Genomic DNA, 17,592 nt, shown 5'->3' with positions numbered 1-17,592 from the left:
ATTCCTCTTTGCCTGGCTGCTTTTATTATTCTTTTTAAATAATTTTGTTATGAAGAAGGTAGCAATGTGTGTTGTGCTTTATATTTTCAGGCAGGATACTACCAAATCTAAGTTTATAGTCTGCACGTATATTGTAATGAATGTTGCTGTACTCTCAAACGTGGACATAGTCAAACGCAAAATTTATGGCTTTGCTAATATGTTTTAACGTGCAGGCAGGTTGGCAACATATGTGCATTGTGCCAACTCCCAGAAAAGCACATTTTTGCTATTGGTCATGGGCCGTATTAATGTGAATAGATTGCTACTGCTTCCCTTTAGGTTTATTCTACAGCTCCTTGTGGAAGCAGGTCAGACTGCAAAAGCCATTCTTAACTGTTGCTTCCTTTGTTTGCTCTGGTAATTTTTAAAATGTTTGCTTTGTTTTTTGTTGGCTAATTCTTCTGTAGGTGGGATGGAAGGTAGCACTCAGCATGGTCCCTAGGACAAAAGATAACAGCAATGAGCTTGTTTCAAGTTCCCATTGCTTGTACAGAATGTTCCGATGGGATCATTTTATTCCAAGCTAGGTACAAACATTTTTTTTTCCTTTTCTTTCATGCACTTGCCGATTCTTCAGTTATAACAATATGATCATTCGGAAAGTTACTTTCTGACTGAAGTGTTAAAATGTGCACAGATATTTTTCTGGATAGTGTTTTCTCCAATAAAACCAACATTTGCCATACGAAGTTTCACTAATGTGGGGTTTTTTTTCTTAAAAAGTTCAAAAAAAGTTGCTGCTAACATCCATGCTATATCGCCATCAAGATTTCCCATGACAGTGCTCCGAGATTTTAACTCCCACCATGTCTGTCAGACACGCAGCACCTTCAGAATTATACAATTTGTATACAATTATACAAAGATTCCACAAAACAAGACCTTTGCTCATTAGCAACAGTGCTTAGACTTATATATTGCTTTACAGTGCTCTCTAAGCGATTTGCAGAGTTTTACAGTGTCAGCATATTGCCCCCCAGCAATCTGGGTCCTCATTTTACCGACCTTGGAAAGATGGAGGCCGAGTCAACCTTGAGTTGGTCAGGATTGAACTCCTGACAGTGGGCAGAGTTAGCCAGCAATCCTGCATTCTAATCACTGAGCCGCTGTGACTCCTAGCTACTTATCACACAGTGCCTCCTCCCACTCACTCTACTGTGGGGTTAACAATGAGTTCTGAGCTATGATCCTCAGCATGATCCCCACTTGCAGAGAGTCTCTGCTGACCCGATGGCCTGTCATCTCGTCTATCCATCCGGTGAGCAAAAGGGTGTCCAACACAATGACAAAATGGAAATGGCTTCTATTATTGCCACATTTGCCTAATTGTCTACATACTTTGTAAGAGAGGGAAATCTCACTGAACAACCAGAGGACCAGCACAGCTGGTAGTGGTAATACTAGGTATAAATGTTTCAAAATGCTTGCGCATATGGACCACTGGTATTTTACCTGCATTTGTCACAACAGATCATATAGCCATCATCATGGGTGAATCCACAAATGCACCGAGTTATATCAGTGCCGTAGCTTCCATCCTCAGATGTGCTGATAGTAGTAGCACTGGATGTCTCATCAAAATTGGGAGCAGTGTATATGCCTACTTCATTCTTGCTTATAAGAACTGAAGGAGGCGGTGAGGCTGGGGGTGTTGGAGGAGGACGAGCGCCATAATTATGGTCCTGAAAAATGAGTTAAATAAAAATCATCCATCTTTTCGTAAGACCTTTTTTTTGGAATTCATGCATAGAATTATAAATCTGACCTTTTCAACATTTTTCCCACCAACTCAACTTCATTTACGATCATGTAAACAATTATGTTTAAAACCTCTGAAGTGAATTAGCATTAAGTAATACTATTCTTTTAAAAAGGAAATGAATAGAATAGAATAGAATGGAATGGAATGGAATGGAATGGAATAGAATGGAATAGAATAGAATAGAAGCAGAGCTGGAAGGGACCTTGGAGGTCTTCTAGTCCAGCCCCCTGCTCAAGCAGGAGAACCTATACCATCTCAGACAGGTGACTGTCTAGGCTCTTTTTAAAAATCTCCAGTGATGGAACGCCCACGATTTCTGGGGGCAAGCCATCCTCACTGTCAGTAAAATGCATATTACTTTAGACATTCTGACACTACTGAGGTTTTATCATATTCATTTCTTATCCATCCTGAATAAACAAAATCTGATTATCATTTATGTTTACATCAAGGGAAACAGTTAGGCATCACAAAGCACGTTGCTGGGTAAGACTAAATACAAACCAGCGTTCTTCAATTATGATATAATACGATACATTTATTCAGGCCAAATGTTAAAGAGTATCAGAGAAAGCACATCTTCTTTCTCAGTATAAACACTAATTTCATTTAAGCAGGAGATAAATCCTTCAATGCAGGATGAAAATTTCCATCTTTTTTTTATATAGTTATAATAATTGGTTTGGGGGGGTATTTACTTACGAGAAGGAAAAGCTCTACTTTATCGGTTCCTCACTGCAAGCAACAATTTTATAAGATACTACATTAAAACAAGCAGTGATTGTGTAACGATAAAGCAGCCAAGAAACTGGCACCAAATTCTATTTGAACACAAAACATAGCAATTAATACATTTAAAATGGACTTGAATGGATTTTATTATTCTTGGTGCTCCAACCTGCTGGTTTCGTTACATGCAACTGGAGACTTCGCTGTAGGAAACCTTTGCTGTGTGAAGACGTTTTCAAGGAAAATGTACTTTGTGCGGATTGTTTAAAGGCATAACAATCAAAGGAAGTGTAGTGGCAAATAAGACAAAGCTCCTGCTTTTAATTGCCATAGGACTAGGTTTATAAGATCAGGCTGGTCAAGGGCAATACTGTCGTAATTGTAGCTTCAAATTGATTTATAAGCCCAATTCTATTGTTCAAGACAAAACAATGACAGTAACAGTAGAAGAATTTTGAGATAAAAATTGTAAAGAACCATTGAAACCAACTTCTTTTATAATGACGTTGAGTTTGGATACGCCTGTGAGCTATTTTCATAGCAAGCCAAACTAACTTGCCAAAACACAATTAAATGTCTGGAAGCTTGAAAAGGATCTAAAATAAAGGCTTTAAAAAAAAAAGAACGTACCGCATAAGGCAAACCAATGTAACTGTGTGAATGATGAGAGCTGCTATTATATAGTTGGTGTGGATAACTGTTTGACTTCTCAACTACCACAGGGCTAGCTTCTACAGATTCAGGTCTGAAAAGCAAGAAAAGTGGTGAAACATTACAATTTCACATTCAACGGTTCCGGCATGTGTTTTTCTCTTGCCTATTAATGCCGAACATATAACAACTGTGAAAATGTATACAATATACAATGCAGAGAAACATTCTGAAGGAACCTAACTGAAGAAATTGGAAAAATGTTGCTTATGTCACTCATGCCAAATTGCCACTGAAGCACACCAGCTAGCAAGTGAACACTGTGTGAATTTTAATAATACAGACAATGTTGTACAACACAACACAGCTGTACAAAAAAATGATTGCAAGGCAGAGAGCACATTAGCATCAACAATCCTTATTGTTTCTGCGATCACATATGAGACGTAGGAGACATCCCATATGTTGTTTTAACAGCATCTGAAACCCCAGTGATTTTTATCAGTGACATCTAGTGGTGGCGTTAAGAGTAGTTCCACAAGTTCCCACACAAGTTGATTTTCACGTTTATTTTAAAAGAAACTAAATGAAAAGATTTTGCAAGTGATCCTTTGGGATGTCCGTACCAGCATCTAGAATTTCACCTTCTCCCAGTTCTGGGCAGCTCAAATAACCCTCAAGTAGAATATAAAGTTTCTTCATGAGAAATATAACCAACATACTTGTTTCAAAAGATGAAGTGATAGCATTTTTTTAAAAAAATCTATTCTTAAACTTCACACTATAATTATAGCTGAGCATATTTAAATTGCCAAGTTTAAACTTTTAAGAAGGTATTTTTTTAAAAAAAATCTGATTCACCCATTTTGGAAAAATTCAATGAATATTAATCCTTCTGCACACTGACTTTGTGCAGAAAGCAAATCTACTGAGATCTGGTAACATATAAAGCATGCTAACAATGAAAACAATGTAACACAATAGGAAGACAAAGTTGCTGTCATACTCTGATACTTACTCTGAGCCTGCAGCCATTTCCAAATAAGATGTTTCTGCTGTATCAACCCCCAACCGGACCACTATGCTCATGACGTTCGTTTCTGATAAATCCGTTTACTATGGATTTCTATGCATTGGTATCCAAAACACTGGGGCATGCCAGCCACAGTGCTCATTGCAAACATCTAAGTGCATCCACAAACTCTGTTCAACAAGAACAAAAGTTGAAAAGTCACATATTATTTTCCAGAATGAATCTAACATTAACAATGAAAACAGTGATTCATGGTATAATTATATTCAAACAAAATCTTGCTGAGTTTAATGACACAATCTCAACTGTGTTTAGTATTGCAGTCTAATGTATAATACGAGTAAATTTATTTTTATTAAGTTATGTGCCGCGCATCTCACTGTTGAAGCGACTCTGGCCAGTTTCTCTAACCTGATACACATTTGTTCATTTTATTATGATCCTTTCAAAATAAACTTACTTATTTGGGTTATCCATTCTGTAGAGTGGCAAATGCTTAAGACATCAAAATTTGTAAACTACTAGATGTAGATTCATTTGCGTTATTCTGCTCTAATGGGTTATATCCCAACGAAGAGAACTGGAGATTTCTCAGCAAATAAATGTGGCCTATTAGAAAAATCTGATAATTTATCGGGAAGATTCATCACATAAGTAAGTGGCTCAATGAAAGCTTGCCCTCTACAATCAGTTGCTCTAACACATGGCAGCCAGAGGAAGTCAGACTCTCGCGCACCTTTTTGCCTTCCAAGTCTCAGGTTTGACAGTCTGACAAACTCTGGCCTCCGTTGCAGCTGTTGGGATTGTAGTCAAATGTGATTTCGAACAGGACTTAAAATCCAGTTAAGTACATTTTAGGACTGCAACCAAGAAAAGAAGCCCTGCTTTTCCCCCTTTTTGGCGAACTTTGTTGAAGTCCTACAGTTCTGAGGTCTTCCCCAGTCCCCTCACAATATCCATCTGAGTAAATCACCTTTCTCTTCGAATGTCAAAGAGGTAAACACCTATAGAAATTTCTATAATGGGGGGATGTGCTCTAGGAGTTTGCTCTTAACGGCTCTGCCCCAAGTACTCTTTAATATGAAACCTCGCTTGCATGATTTACTGGAGAATGTTATACGCCTTTATTTTTTATGGGTTCTCATTTGTTTACATTCCTTTGAGTCTATATGCCAGGGGTCTTCAATCTTGGCCCTTTTTATGACTTGTGGACTTCAGCTCCCAGAATTCCTCAGCCAGACACACTGGGTAAGGAATTCTGGGTGCTGAAGTCCACAAGTCATAAAAGGACCAAGCTTGAAGACCCCTGCTATATGCTATCCTTTGACACTCCTAATATTGTTCCAGAAAATCAAAAGAAAAGCTACTTTCATCACCATTTCTTGGAATACATTATGATATTGATAAAATACCATTTCTGTCTTATTGTGATGCTTGGATCTCATAGAAATGGAGTTTTTATCTGCCTTAAACTTCTGCCTCTGCAGCTGAACTATTTTTAAAATGAAGATACCCAAATATATTATTTTATCTATTTTTTTTAAAAAAATAGCCTTACTTAATCAATTGAGTTGCAAAGTTTACGTTCACTGTATCGCTCTTCCTATTAGAAAACATTTGACTACCTTAAAATATGCATGGAACAGGACATATCAAGCACACCTAATTTGTCTGAACTATTATGTTGCTTACCATCTGTTCTGACTGCCTCAGCAGGAATGAAACTGACACATCTGCCAGAAAAATGCAGAATAGAAAAAATTGGTTTCTAAGCAGAAACAGTCTCACTGAATAGGAGATACTATGTGTGTGTGTGTAATATATATATATATACATATATATATATATATATATATATATATATATATATATATATATATATATATATATATATATATATATATATATATATATATATATATATATATATATATATATATATATATATATATATATATATATATATCCCGTAACAATTATAATTTTTAAATTAATGGATAGGATTTGGACTTAGTTATGTCTAGAAAAGGCCCAACTGAAATAAAGAGGACAAGTTAGACATTACCATTCTTTGCTATGACTAAATCTAGATCTAACTCAGTATTTTGAATAATACTACTTTTTAAAGGTAGCACTCAAAACTGCAAAAAAGCGGTGGTTTCTATGTTCCACTCTGCTTATTAGAAACGTAAAATGCAAGACCCACATAATTTTAGCTAAGAACTTGTCTGGCTATAATAGTACTTAAGAAATACAGCATCCTACTATGTTAAGAAAAATTCTCTTTGGATCAGTAAGGTTAAATTTAATTAACCTTATAAAGTCTTCCACATCCCAAATTATGCTGCCCTCTTTTAGCATTTTTTATAAGGGGAAGTAAAGCATTAGCTGTGACTCCAACAACTATTTAAGAGAAGAGGAGCTAATACCGACAACTAATCCCAAGACTGTAGCACTAATATGCATAAAATATTCTTTCAGAACTTAGTTAAAAAGCCAAAAATGTCCTGTTAGCCAGAAGATCAAAAGAGACTTTTCAAAAAGCCAAATCTTGAAGCATATCAAGAGAACTTAAGGGGCATTAAGAACAGTCAGTTCTGCTACTTAAAATTTATTAGATAATTTACTTCTTTAAATATACCGGTAGCCCAGAACAGGATTGTTGGCCCACTGTTTGCAACTGGAAACATTTCAAATATTTCCAATTGGTTAAGATATAAACTCTGGGTGTTCAGCGAAGTAGTTAAATGAAGATAACTACACTACATTCAGAACTGGTTTTTTTTTAATGGAATCTCACTAGATACCTCTTTGCAGTCTGACGTTGTTCCATTCATTACTACTGTCTGGATGAAGTTGTTCAACCAACTGCTGTAACCCATCTTTATTACCTGAAAGCAATAGGCATCTTATAACCATGTTGTTAATATCAATGTTCTAAAAGATTAAAACTTTGTCCATATAACTTCATTCAGTAACAGGAGCTATTTTTAAATGCATTGTGCTCTCACAGTCAACGCAAATATTTCAAACAAGAAAATAATTCATATGTATATTTACCGCACGGCAGTAACTAAAATATAGTTTTGGAACAAAATTTGCGGAAGGATCACTACTATAGAAGTAGTTTGAAACTGAGAGCCCAAGTTAGCAGACACAGCCCTCTTTTGTTTCAGGCAAAAGAGGATTTTCCCAAAGGAAAGTAGAGGCAATCAAGTGAGGAAAGATATGTAGTTTAGAACACTGAGGTACAGTCCTTTTCGGGCAAGATTCACATATATATTTCCACTTTTGTTACAAACCAAAATGGAGATTATAGAATAATACCCTGCATATCTTACACATTGCTGCACAAAACCTTGCAACATGTCGTGTTAGAAAATTACTGAGAGAAAAATATGTTAAATTGATTAAGGGAGTCCCTGTGTGTCAGTTGGGTGCCTTAGCCGTGAAAACCAAGCGAGATGACCTAGGGCCAGACACACTCTCTCAGCCCAACTCACTTCTTGTTGTAGGGAAAATAGGGTATGTGTTGGGTATGGTCAGTGTCTTGAGCTATTTGTAAAAATAATAAAGGCAGGATAAAAATATGCCAAAAAGAACGTAACAATTAATCAGCTTGATTACAAATGTGTATTTCCACACATAAATGTGGAGTACCCTTTATAACAGGGGTCTTCAAACTTGGCCCTTTTATTACTTGTGGACTTCAACTCCCAGAATTCCTCAACCAGCGTGCTAAATCATGCAAGGAACTGTTTAAAAATGGAGGTAAAGAGTCTCTGAAGTCAGACTCAATTCCTGATCAGGCCATGAACACGTTCAAGCAGTTTTCTTGACAACGCTATCAAAGTTTGCCATTGCATTTTTCAGGTTAGTCTATAAGCCCTTGTGTTGACAGCATCCAAGCACTAAACTATATTTACCCTAGCTTGGTTTTGTTTTTTAAATGATCAGCTAAGATCATCTAGGCACTGCTACCTGCTGTGATAAGAACCAGATAAAACGAAGAGTAAAACTCCTAAAGCCAGCCACCAAAAGTCAGACGATGTACGGTAATAGGCTTACTTGGATAATTTGACGCCAGTTGCCATCTCTCAACCTAATATAACACACAGGGCTGCTAAAGGGATAAACTGAGGGGAGACTTTCATACGCATTACCATAAGCGTCCAGAATATAAGAACATAAATATAATCAAAGCAGAAAGATAAATGACAACTTAAATGAATTCTAAGTTACCATTCCCAACATTAAATTGTAATACTGCTTGAGAAGACAATCTGATCCTAAACATCTTCAAAGCAAAATAAATGCAACTAATTATGATTAAAACCACATACAAAAAATTCTGATTTACTGATCTGTTTTTATAAATATTATCACGTATACTAACTCATTTTCTATATTTCTCTCACTTGCTCTCCCTCCCTCCCTCCTTCACCCTCTCCCTCCCTCTCTGCAGTACCAGGTACCGGTAACTTATAATTTATGTACCAACGAATTCTAAATATTTCCAGCTGTAAATTCTGTATTCAACATGCCACCAAGAATAGAAAATTTTATTAGAAAATAAAAAACAATCATGGCACTTTTAACTTCAGTTTTGTTTACAATCTTTGCTTGTCCTTTCACTTTCTAATATCCTCCCCCACCCCCCAAATCACACTACAAATATGCTAAACCTGGGCATCCGGAAGCAGACAGGTGGCTTAGCAGAATAGTAGTTTATGAACAAAGAGCTGTTTTGATTGAAGATCTAGGCCAGAATCAGCAGCTTTATAAGGTCAGAAAGGACTCAACTGCTCATGTCATCTCATTCTTACTAGACTGAAAGCTGCAGAACAGTTTAGCAGTGAGCAGCAGCAGCAGCAGCACTGTGACAAATAGAACAGGTCAGCAATTTACTAAGCTTCTAAGCTGCTATGGTAAATACCCCTAGCCAGGGGTAGCAACCTTGGCTCTTTTATGACTCGTGGACTTCAACTCCCAGAATTCCTGAGCCAGCCTGGCTCAGCTTGGAAACCTCGCCCTTTCCCCTCAGCATGGCTGGCTCAGGAATTCTGGGAGTTGAAGTCCACAAGTCATAAAGCGGTGTAGGCCTAGGCCAGGGGTAGGCAACCTTGGCTCTTTTATGACTCGTGGACTTCAACTCCCAGAATTCCTGAGCCAGCATGGCTCACCTTGGAAACCTCTCCCTTTTCCCTCAGCGTGGCTGGCTCAGGGATTCTGGGAGTTGAAGTCCACGAGTGACAAAAGAGCCAAGGTTGCCTACCCCTGGCCTAGACCAAGTGGGATATAAGCTGGCTAGCTCTCTTCAATCAGGTTCCTACAACCTATCTTTATTGGGTATCTTAGTTCACATCTACAACCTTGTTTTCTTGACAATCCTATCTGTACAGTGTGTTGACACCCACACCACTTTACATCCTTTCCAGTCCAGGATGAAAGAACCAAGGCTTTCTATATAGCCTATAGATAGAGACAAACTATATAGCCTATAGAGACAAAATTCCAGGAACACTTAGTTATCCAAAGAATTTATCTCCTAGGATCTAGTCCTTAAGATGAGTCAGACAATCTTCAGCATTTAAATAAAAATTCAAAATTCAGTACAGGAATTTAATTCTTTTTCTATAGCCGTAACAACTCATTAGCATAACAGAGTAGTGACAGGAAAGATAATGGCAGTACCATTCCAAAATAAACTAGCATTTATAATATCTTTCCTCATTTTTCAGAGAAGCAGATTTGTACAGACTAATACCCCGACACAGCAGTCACCCAAAATAATGTAAAAATGACAAAATATTTTTGTAATGATCAGATAGAATGTATTTTTTTAAAAAAGGATAGAATGCCATTTTGCGAGGAATGCACAGTACTGTAATACGATAGAAGTTAGCTATTCCTTGACAATTCCAAGATGCTATGAGTAGAAATTAGATATTGAGAAACTTCTCCATCTCTGTTAAAGAAACTGTGAGAGGAAAACAGAAAAATATTGTTAGGCTTTCAATGTTACAAATGTTAGGAGGAAGTTTTATCCATGTGGTCTACATTTTTGAAAGACTTATTTGTGTTATTGGAGTTTTAATGTTTGACAAAGAATAAAAATACTACAGGGTTGGTTTTTTTTAAATAGAAGGCATGCAGATCAATGTTTGCCAGTTTTCCCCCCTTGAGTGTCTTGATTCCAAGAGACTGTGTGAACAACATGCAGTTTTCTAGGCAATGTTTCTCTTCTTCTTAAGGTTGAGAGAGTAACTGCCCCAAAGTTATGCAGTTGGTTCGTGCGCCTAAGTTATGATTAGAATCCAGGGTTCCCTGCTATTAAACAACTAGACCAAACTGGCTCTCTTAAATATAATAAATGACAGGACAGTTGTCTTCCAGAGTGAAATAAGCATATTTTTTTTAACACTACAATTATTTGGTTTCATAACTGTAGGTATATAGGCACATGCTATCATTAGTGCAGATCCCAAAGTTTACTTAGAATAGAAGCCTTGGAATCAAAATGGTTTGTTTATATCATAGTATCAAGGACAAAAGAAACTAATCCAAATTATGTTTTTGAGACTAAGCTTCCATTAACCAACATTAACTGTTGTTTAACAATTCACATGAAAAAATACTTTCATTTCAATGAATGAGGATAGGAATTACCTATCTTCAATTCTACATGCAAAAGTTCTCTTCAATGTAGTATTTCAAAATAGTAACTGTTTCACAAGTAAATTTTCTGATGCTTTGACAATATAAAAAGTATTGACAGATAGAAAAATCTGCAAATGAGATCAATTTTAAAATCAATTAAATCAGAATGCATAATAGCAATTAATTTTAAAGATATTGGGACTCACAACTTATTGAAGTTGACAGCCCACTGAAAAGATAGCAAGATAGCTACTGAAAATTGTCAGTGTTACATAGCACAATAAACTATGTTTTCTATTACATATTTGGTAGCCACAGCAAAATTTTATTGCGCATTGACTATACTAGAAATTACACAGAAATTCTATTGTGAAGTTTGCTTGGCCAACATTTTGAGGAAAACTCCAGCATGGAGACGTTTTCTCTACATACGCAAAAGCCAAAAGTTTTGTTATATTCCATTCTATGGCCAGAGGCTGCTTTCATTAGCAGAATAGAATGGAATATATAGCATCTGAAACATCCATATTCTGTATTTTTTTCTTAGCTTGAACTACAAAAATTCATTCGGTATAGTTTAGATTTGTTCTGGTGTAGAAGTAGACAAATTTCAATCTTGAAGATCAACATTTTGTGTAAAAACAAAAACAAAACACCTCCACAGGGGAAAACCAATTGGCATTAACCCAAAGCAGGAGACCTCTGGGTGTCTTCACTACCAGAATTGAGGTCCCAATAGTAGTTACACATAATAAATCCATTTTATTTTCCTACAAAATACTTTCAGTAACCTATTTGGGGAAGGGGTGAGCCTTTATGTTGTTACTATTGTCAAACAATTGGGAATTGGAAGCCCTTGCCAATCCACTCTAAATTACCTTGAGATCTACCAGTACATCCCAAGACATTTTGTATCCTATAAATATCATCAGAAAACCTTCTAATATAATCTATTACCTTCCAATTAGTGTATTAGAAAGCATACTAATGATTTACATTTATTCATTCTTGTATTTCCTAATTCTTTGGCTCAATACTTAATTTCTAGAATTTAAACTAGGCTCAACCACACTAAAATGTGTCTCAAATCAAATAATATATGCAGTTTTTAGACTAGAACAGCAGCTCCCAACCTTTTCTATACCCCGCACCGCTAGAACGCTTCTGATATATTCTTGCACCCCTTACAGAAGTTCGAAATAATGGCAATGAATTATGCAAATATACTATAATTTTGAAAACCCAGGTTTTCGCACCCCCTGGAATATCGTCTCGCACCCCCGGTTGGGAACCCCTGGACTAGAAGGAATACATACATAATTCCTTTATACCAAAATGCAGGTTTTGTGACATCTGGGCCATATTCTTATGTTTTTGTTTTCAGAGTTTGAAAAAAAATTAAACATTTTGTGATTGACTATTATTATAATCCTACAGTCTTATACCTGGGAATAAGCTTCACTGAACATTACAGGATTTAGTTTTGAATAGGCTCTAGAAATTAGAACTATGCCTGAATACCCATATATGGAAATAATGTGCACCATGTAATAAATTATTAAATCTCATTATGCCCTACATTGTGTTAAAAAATACAACAAGATCCAAGGAATCAATTATATTTCAGGATCACTTTTATTATTCAAGAGTTTTACTTTCTCTTAATTCTGTCCTATACAAAAATAGACAAATATTTTCTGAAATTATTTAATAAATATTATTTTAGGTCTCATTGCGTATCTTCCTACACTAAGAAAAGTGCTACATTGTCATTTATATTGTTTTTTTAAAAATAATTTTAACTATGATGAAGTATTACTCACTATCATAATAATCAAGATCTGCCTAACGAGCATCTCCACTAAGATCAGAGATGATTGCCATGCAGTAAAATAGAAGGGCAAGAACAGTACTTTTAAAAAGATAGTATTCTGAATTTGCTGAAGCCAACTGAATCTATAGCAAAACTGTCATTTAGATTGAATTCTATTTATTTTAAAGTAAGTCCCAAGAAATTCAGGGTACTTGTTCCTTAATAGGCATAAACATATACTTGTTGCTTTCAATTCTATGAACAAGAGAATATTTATTTATTTATTTATTTATTAGTTTTTATAAACCGCCCTTCTCCCGAGGGACTCGGGGCGGTGTACAGAGGAAGGAAGGTATACAGACCGAACAATAAAATAATAAGAAACACTAATGAACACAAACTGGGACCCCAATTAACGTTATCATGCCAGGCCAGCCTGCTGGAATAGGAAAGTTTTTAAGTCGCGACGGAAGGTACGGAGGTCGGGGGCCATCCGGATTTCGGTTGGTAAGGTGTTCCAGAGGGCTGGCGCACCCACTGAGAATGCTCTCCCCCTGGGGGCCATCAGCCGACATTCCCTATTAAAAGTGTCTTATTTCAAAGTAAGGATACATAGGTTTGGGATGTTGGATTAATAATCTCCAGAAATTGTCCTGGCAATTTAAAGCCTATTGCTGGGGAATGGAAGATTGTCAGAAGAGAGTAATGTAGAACAAAGGGTTTAAGATGGGTTTCATTTCTATATAAAGATACTGACCTGACAGATGGGTTTCTGTATAATCTAGAATTCTACTCACAGCTTCCTTAAGCAAATTAAACAGAAATCATAGAGTTACTGTCAGAAACCAATGAGAACAATCCAGAAAGTCACTATAAATTTCGTTTTGCAATCACATTTGGGCCAAATATTAGCAATAAAATTAAACCTATCAATTTTTTTAGGTATGAATAAAATTCACTAATTACAAATTATGTCCACAATGAAGATATGGGTGCCAAAACAATACCTTTATCAAGAAACTGTCACAATCTTTACACAATCCCTGGGAATCTTGTTCCGAAGTGATATGCAATTAAAATATTCATTTTTCTTCTGACAAAATCAGTACTTATGGACAATACACTACATGCTATAGGCCTCACAATATGCTGAAGCCATATATGATCGGCCTTCTAAATACTATTTCCCCTATCATTTGCCTAAAAGAGCTAGCATTCATGTAAAGAGGTAATCATTAGCATTATAAGTCAGTAACATTAGCCACTGAAGAAAATGTTTTCCTAAAGCAATATTTGTATTTTGCTACCAATTTCAAGAGATTTCAGCTTCAAGTTTAAACCTCGACTAATAATAATAATAATAATAATTATGAACTAAAACAGCAAAAGGAAAGAAAAATAAAAGCAACTCAAAGTTTCACACACCTTTATACCAAAGTCCTTCAAAGGATTAGGAAAATGCCTTTTTGATGGGGACTATGGAGGTGAGAAGAAGGTAAGCAGCTTGCTAATCATTTGTCTCTTGCATTAATCACTATTCATTGGTCAATGTTAATTAACAGCTTAAGCATAACCATCACACAAAAAGTGAATTTCAGGTAGGGAAGGAGAAACCGTAGAAGCAGTAAATCATTCTAGATGCTTAAATCCAAAAAGGAGAGGAAGCAAAGCTCAAGTTTAAATCTAGGTAATTTCCCCTGAGGGAAGGGAAGAGGGGGGGGAAGAAACAGGGAAGTCTGGAATATTTTGTCCAATAGCAAGATACTATTAATAGAAAAAAAATGTTTGGTAATATTTTGATTGTACCAACCTAATTTCAATGGAAAGGCCACCTTAAAATAACTGCCTCTTGTTTTTTTTAGGTGTGTGTGTGTGTATAAGGAAAGGAACTTGTCCACCATTTTAAAAATAAAAGTGGGAAGATTAAATATGGCAATGCATCTGAACTCACTTTACACACACACACACACACACACACACACAAGCAAAAAAACAGGAAAAACACAAGCAGCTACCAGGCACCGTCTTCCCCCTTCCCTGAGGAAGACGGGCTCCAGCTAATTTGCCTTTCGCATAAAATAGCTCATAAAATTAACCAAGCGGAACATCAGCATCTCCCACCATTGTTAAAAAAAAGGACGATGTGTGTGTGTGTGAGAGAGAGGGGGGGGGGTTGTTTTTATTTTTTTTTTCTCCTTGTTCACCATCCGACGAGTTTCCCCTCCCTCCGCCCATCCTTTTTTTAAAAAAAAATTATATATATATATTTACTTATTTTTAAAAAATCTATCCGGGCAACCCGAAGCCCTTTTAAACGATTAACAACGTTTGCTGCAGACAAAAAAAAAAAAACACAACGCACCGCGCGGGGTGTGGAGAGACCCGAGCTTGATTAGATTACCACAACATCAGCAGCAGCCTCGGGGCCGCCATTTTTAGAACCGCTTAAAAGGACAAAAGAGGGGGGAAATGTAGTGTTGCCTTCACGCCGCTTTTATTATTATTATTATTATTTAGTGCGGTGTGTTGTGTGTGTGTGGGGGGGGGGGGTTAGGGACGGCGACGAGCGGGAGCCTCCTGGTTCTTCTTTTAATTCTTTTTAATTTCCCCCCGAGCCGCTGAGGAGAAAAAGAGGCGCCCTTTGGCGGGCCCGCTTTTGGTCGGTTGGGAGTTTCTCTCCCCCCCTCCCCCCCGTCTTTAAACGGGGAAGGAAATAGAGAGGGGGGGTCTTTTTTGACGGGCGAGCGAGAGAAAACTGAGGCGAAGAGGAAGCCAAGGCGTCGTTGTTGTTGTTGTGTGTGTGTGTGTGTGTGTGTGTTTTTCAAGCAGGCTTTTGGAGACATTCCACACACACACACACACACACCGGGCGAGGGACTCTGAGGGACCTTCGGGCGCCCCGCTCCGCCGACCGTTTGTTTCCCTCACGCAGGAGGGACGGCGCCCTCCCCTCAACTCTTCCCCGGGAGAAAGAGGCTTCCTCCTCCTGCTGCTGCTGCGGGAAGGAGAGAGCGGTCCCCTCGCCCGTCCGGAGGCGGCTAGAAATAAAAAGCCTCTTCGAGGCGGGGAGGGCTCGCCAGCCCCGGTCCCGAGACCCGCTTGCCTCCCACACCCCCAGCGGGAGGAGGAGGAGGATTCTAGGCCCCTCTCCGGAGCGGAGCAAGAGGCAAAGGTGAGGAGGGGCGAAGAAGGGCTCCCTTCCCCGGGCTTCCCCTCCGGAAAGTCGGCGCCTGTCAGGAAGAAAAAAGCGGCCCGCTTTTCATCCCACGGAGGAGGAGGGGGAGGAGGAACGGGGGGGGAAGGTTTCCCTGCTCCCTTCAATCTTCCTTCCCCCTCCCCAAATATTAGACTAATAATAATAATAATAATAATAATAATAATAATAATAATAATAATAATAATAAGCCCGGCCACTGAAGGACAACCTCCGCCGCTTGACAATAAACGCGCCATATTCGCAAGACAGAGCGACTCCCTCGGCTGTTTCAAAGGTGACACCCGCCGCTCCCCCCCCCCGCATTCACACACACACACACGCAGGCATACACGCGTCACGAGGAGTTGAAGAAGAAAAAAAAAGAAGAAAAGGCCCTTTTGTAAGGGAAGGGTCCCCAGACGGACGCGCCCTCCCCCCCCACACCCAGCAGCCCCGGAGGGCGGCGATGCTCCGCCGCTGCCCTTCCTCGGGGACAGAGACGCTCCCTCTGCCGCCGCCCCCCACCACCCCCACGGCCGCCGGGCATGACAACCGCACCGTAAACAAATCGCCGAGGCGGCGGCCCCGGACTCACCTGGAATGATCAGCGGCCAGGCAGCAGCAGCAGCGGCGGCGGCGACACCCCGACCCGAGCGCCTGGCTTGGCCACAATGCAACCGTCCCGCTGCGGAGGTCCCCCCCGCGGGTGAGCGAGCGAGCAGGACGGAGGCTTCCGCAGGCGCGGGGAGAGGAGGAGGGTCGAGGGCAGCGATCCCGCGAGCTGGCTTGGCTTAGCTCGGCTTTGGCTGCACAGGGCCCCGCTGAGAAGCAGCGCCGCCGCCTCGGACCTCTGGACCACCCCTCGGTTGCCCCCGCGCCGCCGCCGCCGCTCTGCCTGCCGTGTCTCCCTCCTCGCAGCCGCCTACGCTCCTTCCGATGTCACTGCCTCTCTCTCCCTCTCTCTCTCTGGGAAAATGGCGTCGCCTCTCCCCCCTCCCTTCCTCCCGCTGCCGCACGGGTTCACCCACCCCGCCCGGCAGGGGCAGGGTTACCAGGGCGAAGCCAAACAGCCGCCATCTTGCTTGTGGGCTGCAGCTGATGCCCTTGGAAGGCCAGCCCGGGCCGGGGATGGGTCCGTTGGAGGAGGACGGGGGAACGAGGAGGAGGAGGAGGAGGAAGAAGCGGGGGGGGCGGGTGGGGGGGCAACGAAGGCTCCGCCGGGGGTGAGGAGAAGAGCGAGCTTCCTTTCCCCCCCCTCCACTCTGGAGAGAAAATGGAGGAGGGGGGAGAGAGGAAGCGGAGGGAGGGGGGAGTATTGTGAGGAAGAAAAAGAGCCGCTTTGTTTGGGTTGCGTTCGACGGGGTTGGGGGGGGGGAGAAACAGCGCTATCTTTAGCTCGCTCCGCCGGCGTGGGAGGGAGGACGGGGCCCGGCGGAGGGAGGGGAAGAGGCCTCATTCGGTTCACAAAGCGACGGAGGGGCTCGGTGGAGGAGGCGTCGAGGGAGGCGGGGAGCGCTGGCCCTTCCAGGGCGCCTCCGCAGAGCCCGTCCCGCGAGCTCTCTCCCCTCCGAGGCAGGGGCAACGTCGGCCCCGAGGAAGGCGCGCCGGCCTTTTCCTTTCCGAGGGTTGACGAGACGCTAACAGCGCCTTCCGAGGCGCCCGTTGAGCTGGGCTCGGCGCCGGCGGGGAAGGAACCCGGCGCGGCC

The 17,592-nt window shown here is 40.2% G+C and overlaps 1 protein-coding gene across 6 annotated transcripts in view; it reads right to left on the bottom strand.

Moving 5' to 3' along the window:
- The window catches only part of KMT2E (lysine methyltransferase 2E (inactive)), a 59,470-nt gene extending 42,603 nt beyond the window's left edge, over nucleotides 1-16,867 (bottom strand). The window contains exons 1-6 of one of the 6 annotated variants that reach the window (XM_081331082.1): nucleotides 16,482-16,867; nucleotides 7,025-7,108; nucleotides 5,910-5,950; nucleotides 4,203-4,387; nucleotides 3,164-3,278; nucleotides 1,495-1,724 (exon numbers count right to left, since the gene is read on the bottom strand). In XM_081331082.1, coding sequence (XP_081187208.1) covers nucleotides 1,495-1,724; nucleotides 3,164-3,278; nucleotides 4,203-4,273 — 416 coding nt within the window. In that variant the 5' untranslated portion in view covers nucleotides 4,274-4,387; nucleotides 5,910-5,950; nucleotides 7,025-7,108; nucleotides 16,482-16,867. Of the gene's footprint in view, nucleotides 1-1,494; nucleotides 1,725-3,163; nucleotides 3,279-4,202; nucleotides 4,388-5,909; nucleotides 5,951-7,024; nucleotides 7,109-16,481 lie in introns of those variants that run through there. The other 5 variants (XM_081331081.1, XM_081331078.1, XM_081331079.1 and 2 more) reach the window with 5 other exon arrangements.
- Nucleotides 16,868-17,592: the final 725 nt, after the last annotated feature.

The sequence above is a fragment of the Vipera berus genome (genome assembly GCF_964194415.1).
Source record: "Vipera berus genome assembly, chromosome: 6".
Classification (NCBI taxonomy): Eukaryota; Metazoa; Chordata; class Lepidosauria; order Squamata; family Viperidae; genus Vipera; species Vipera berus.
Note: the sequence above shows the minus strand (reverse complement) of the source record. Positions and strands in the feature narration are given on the sequence as shown.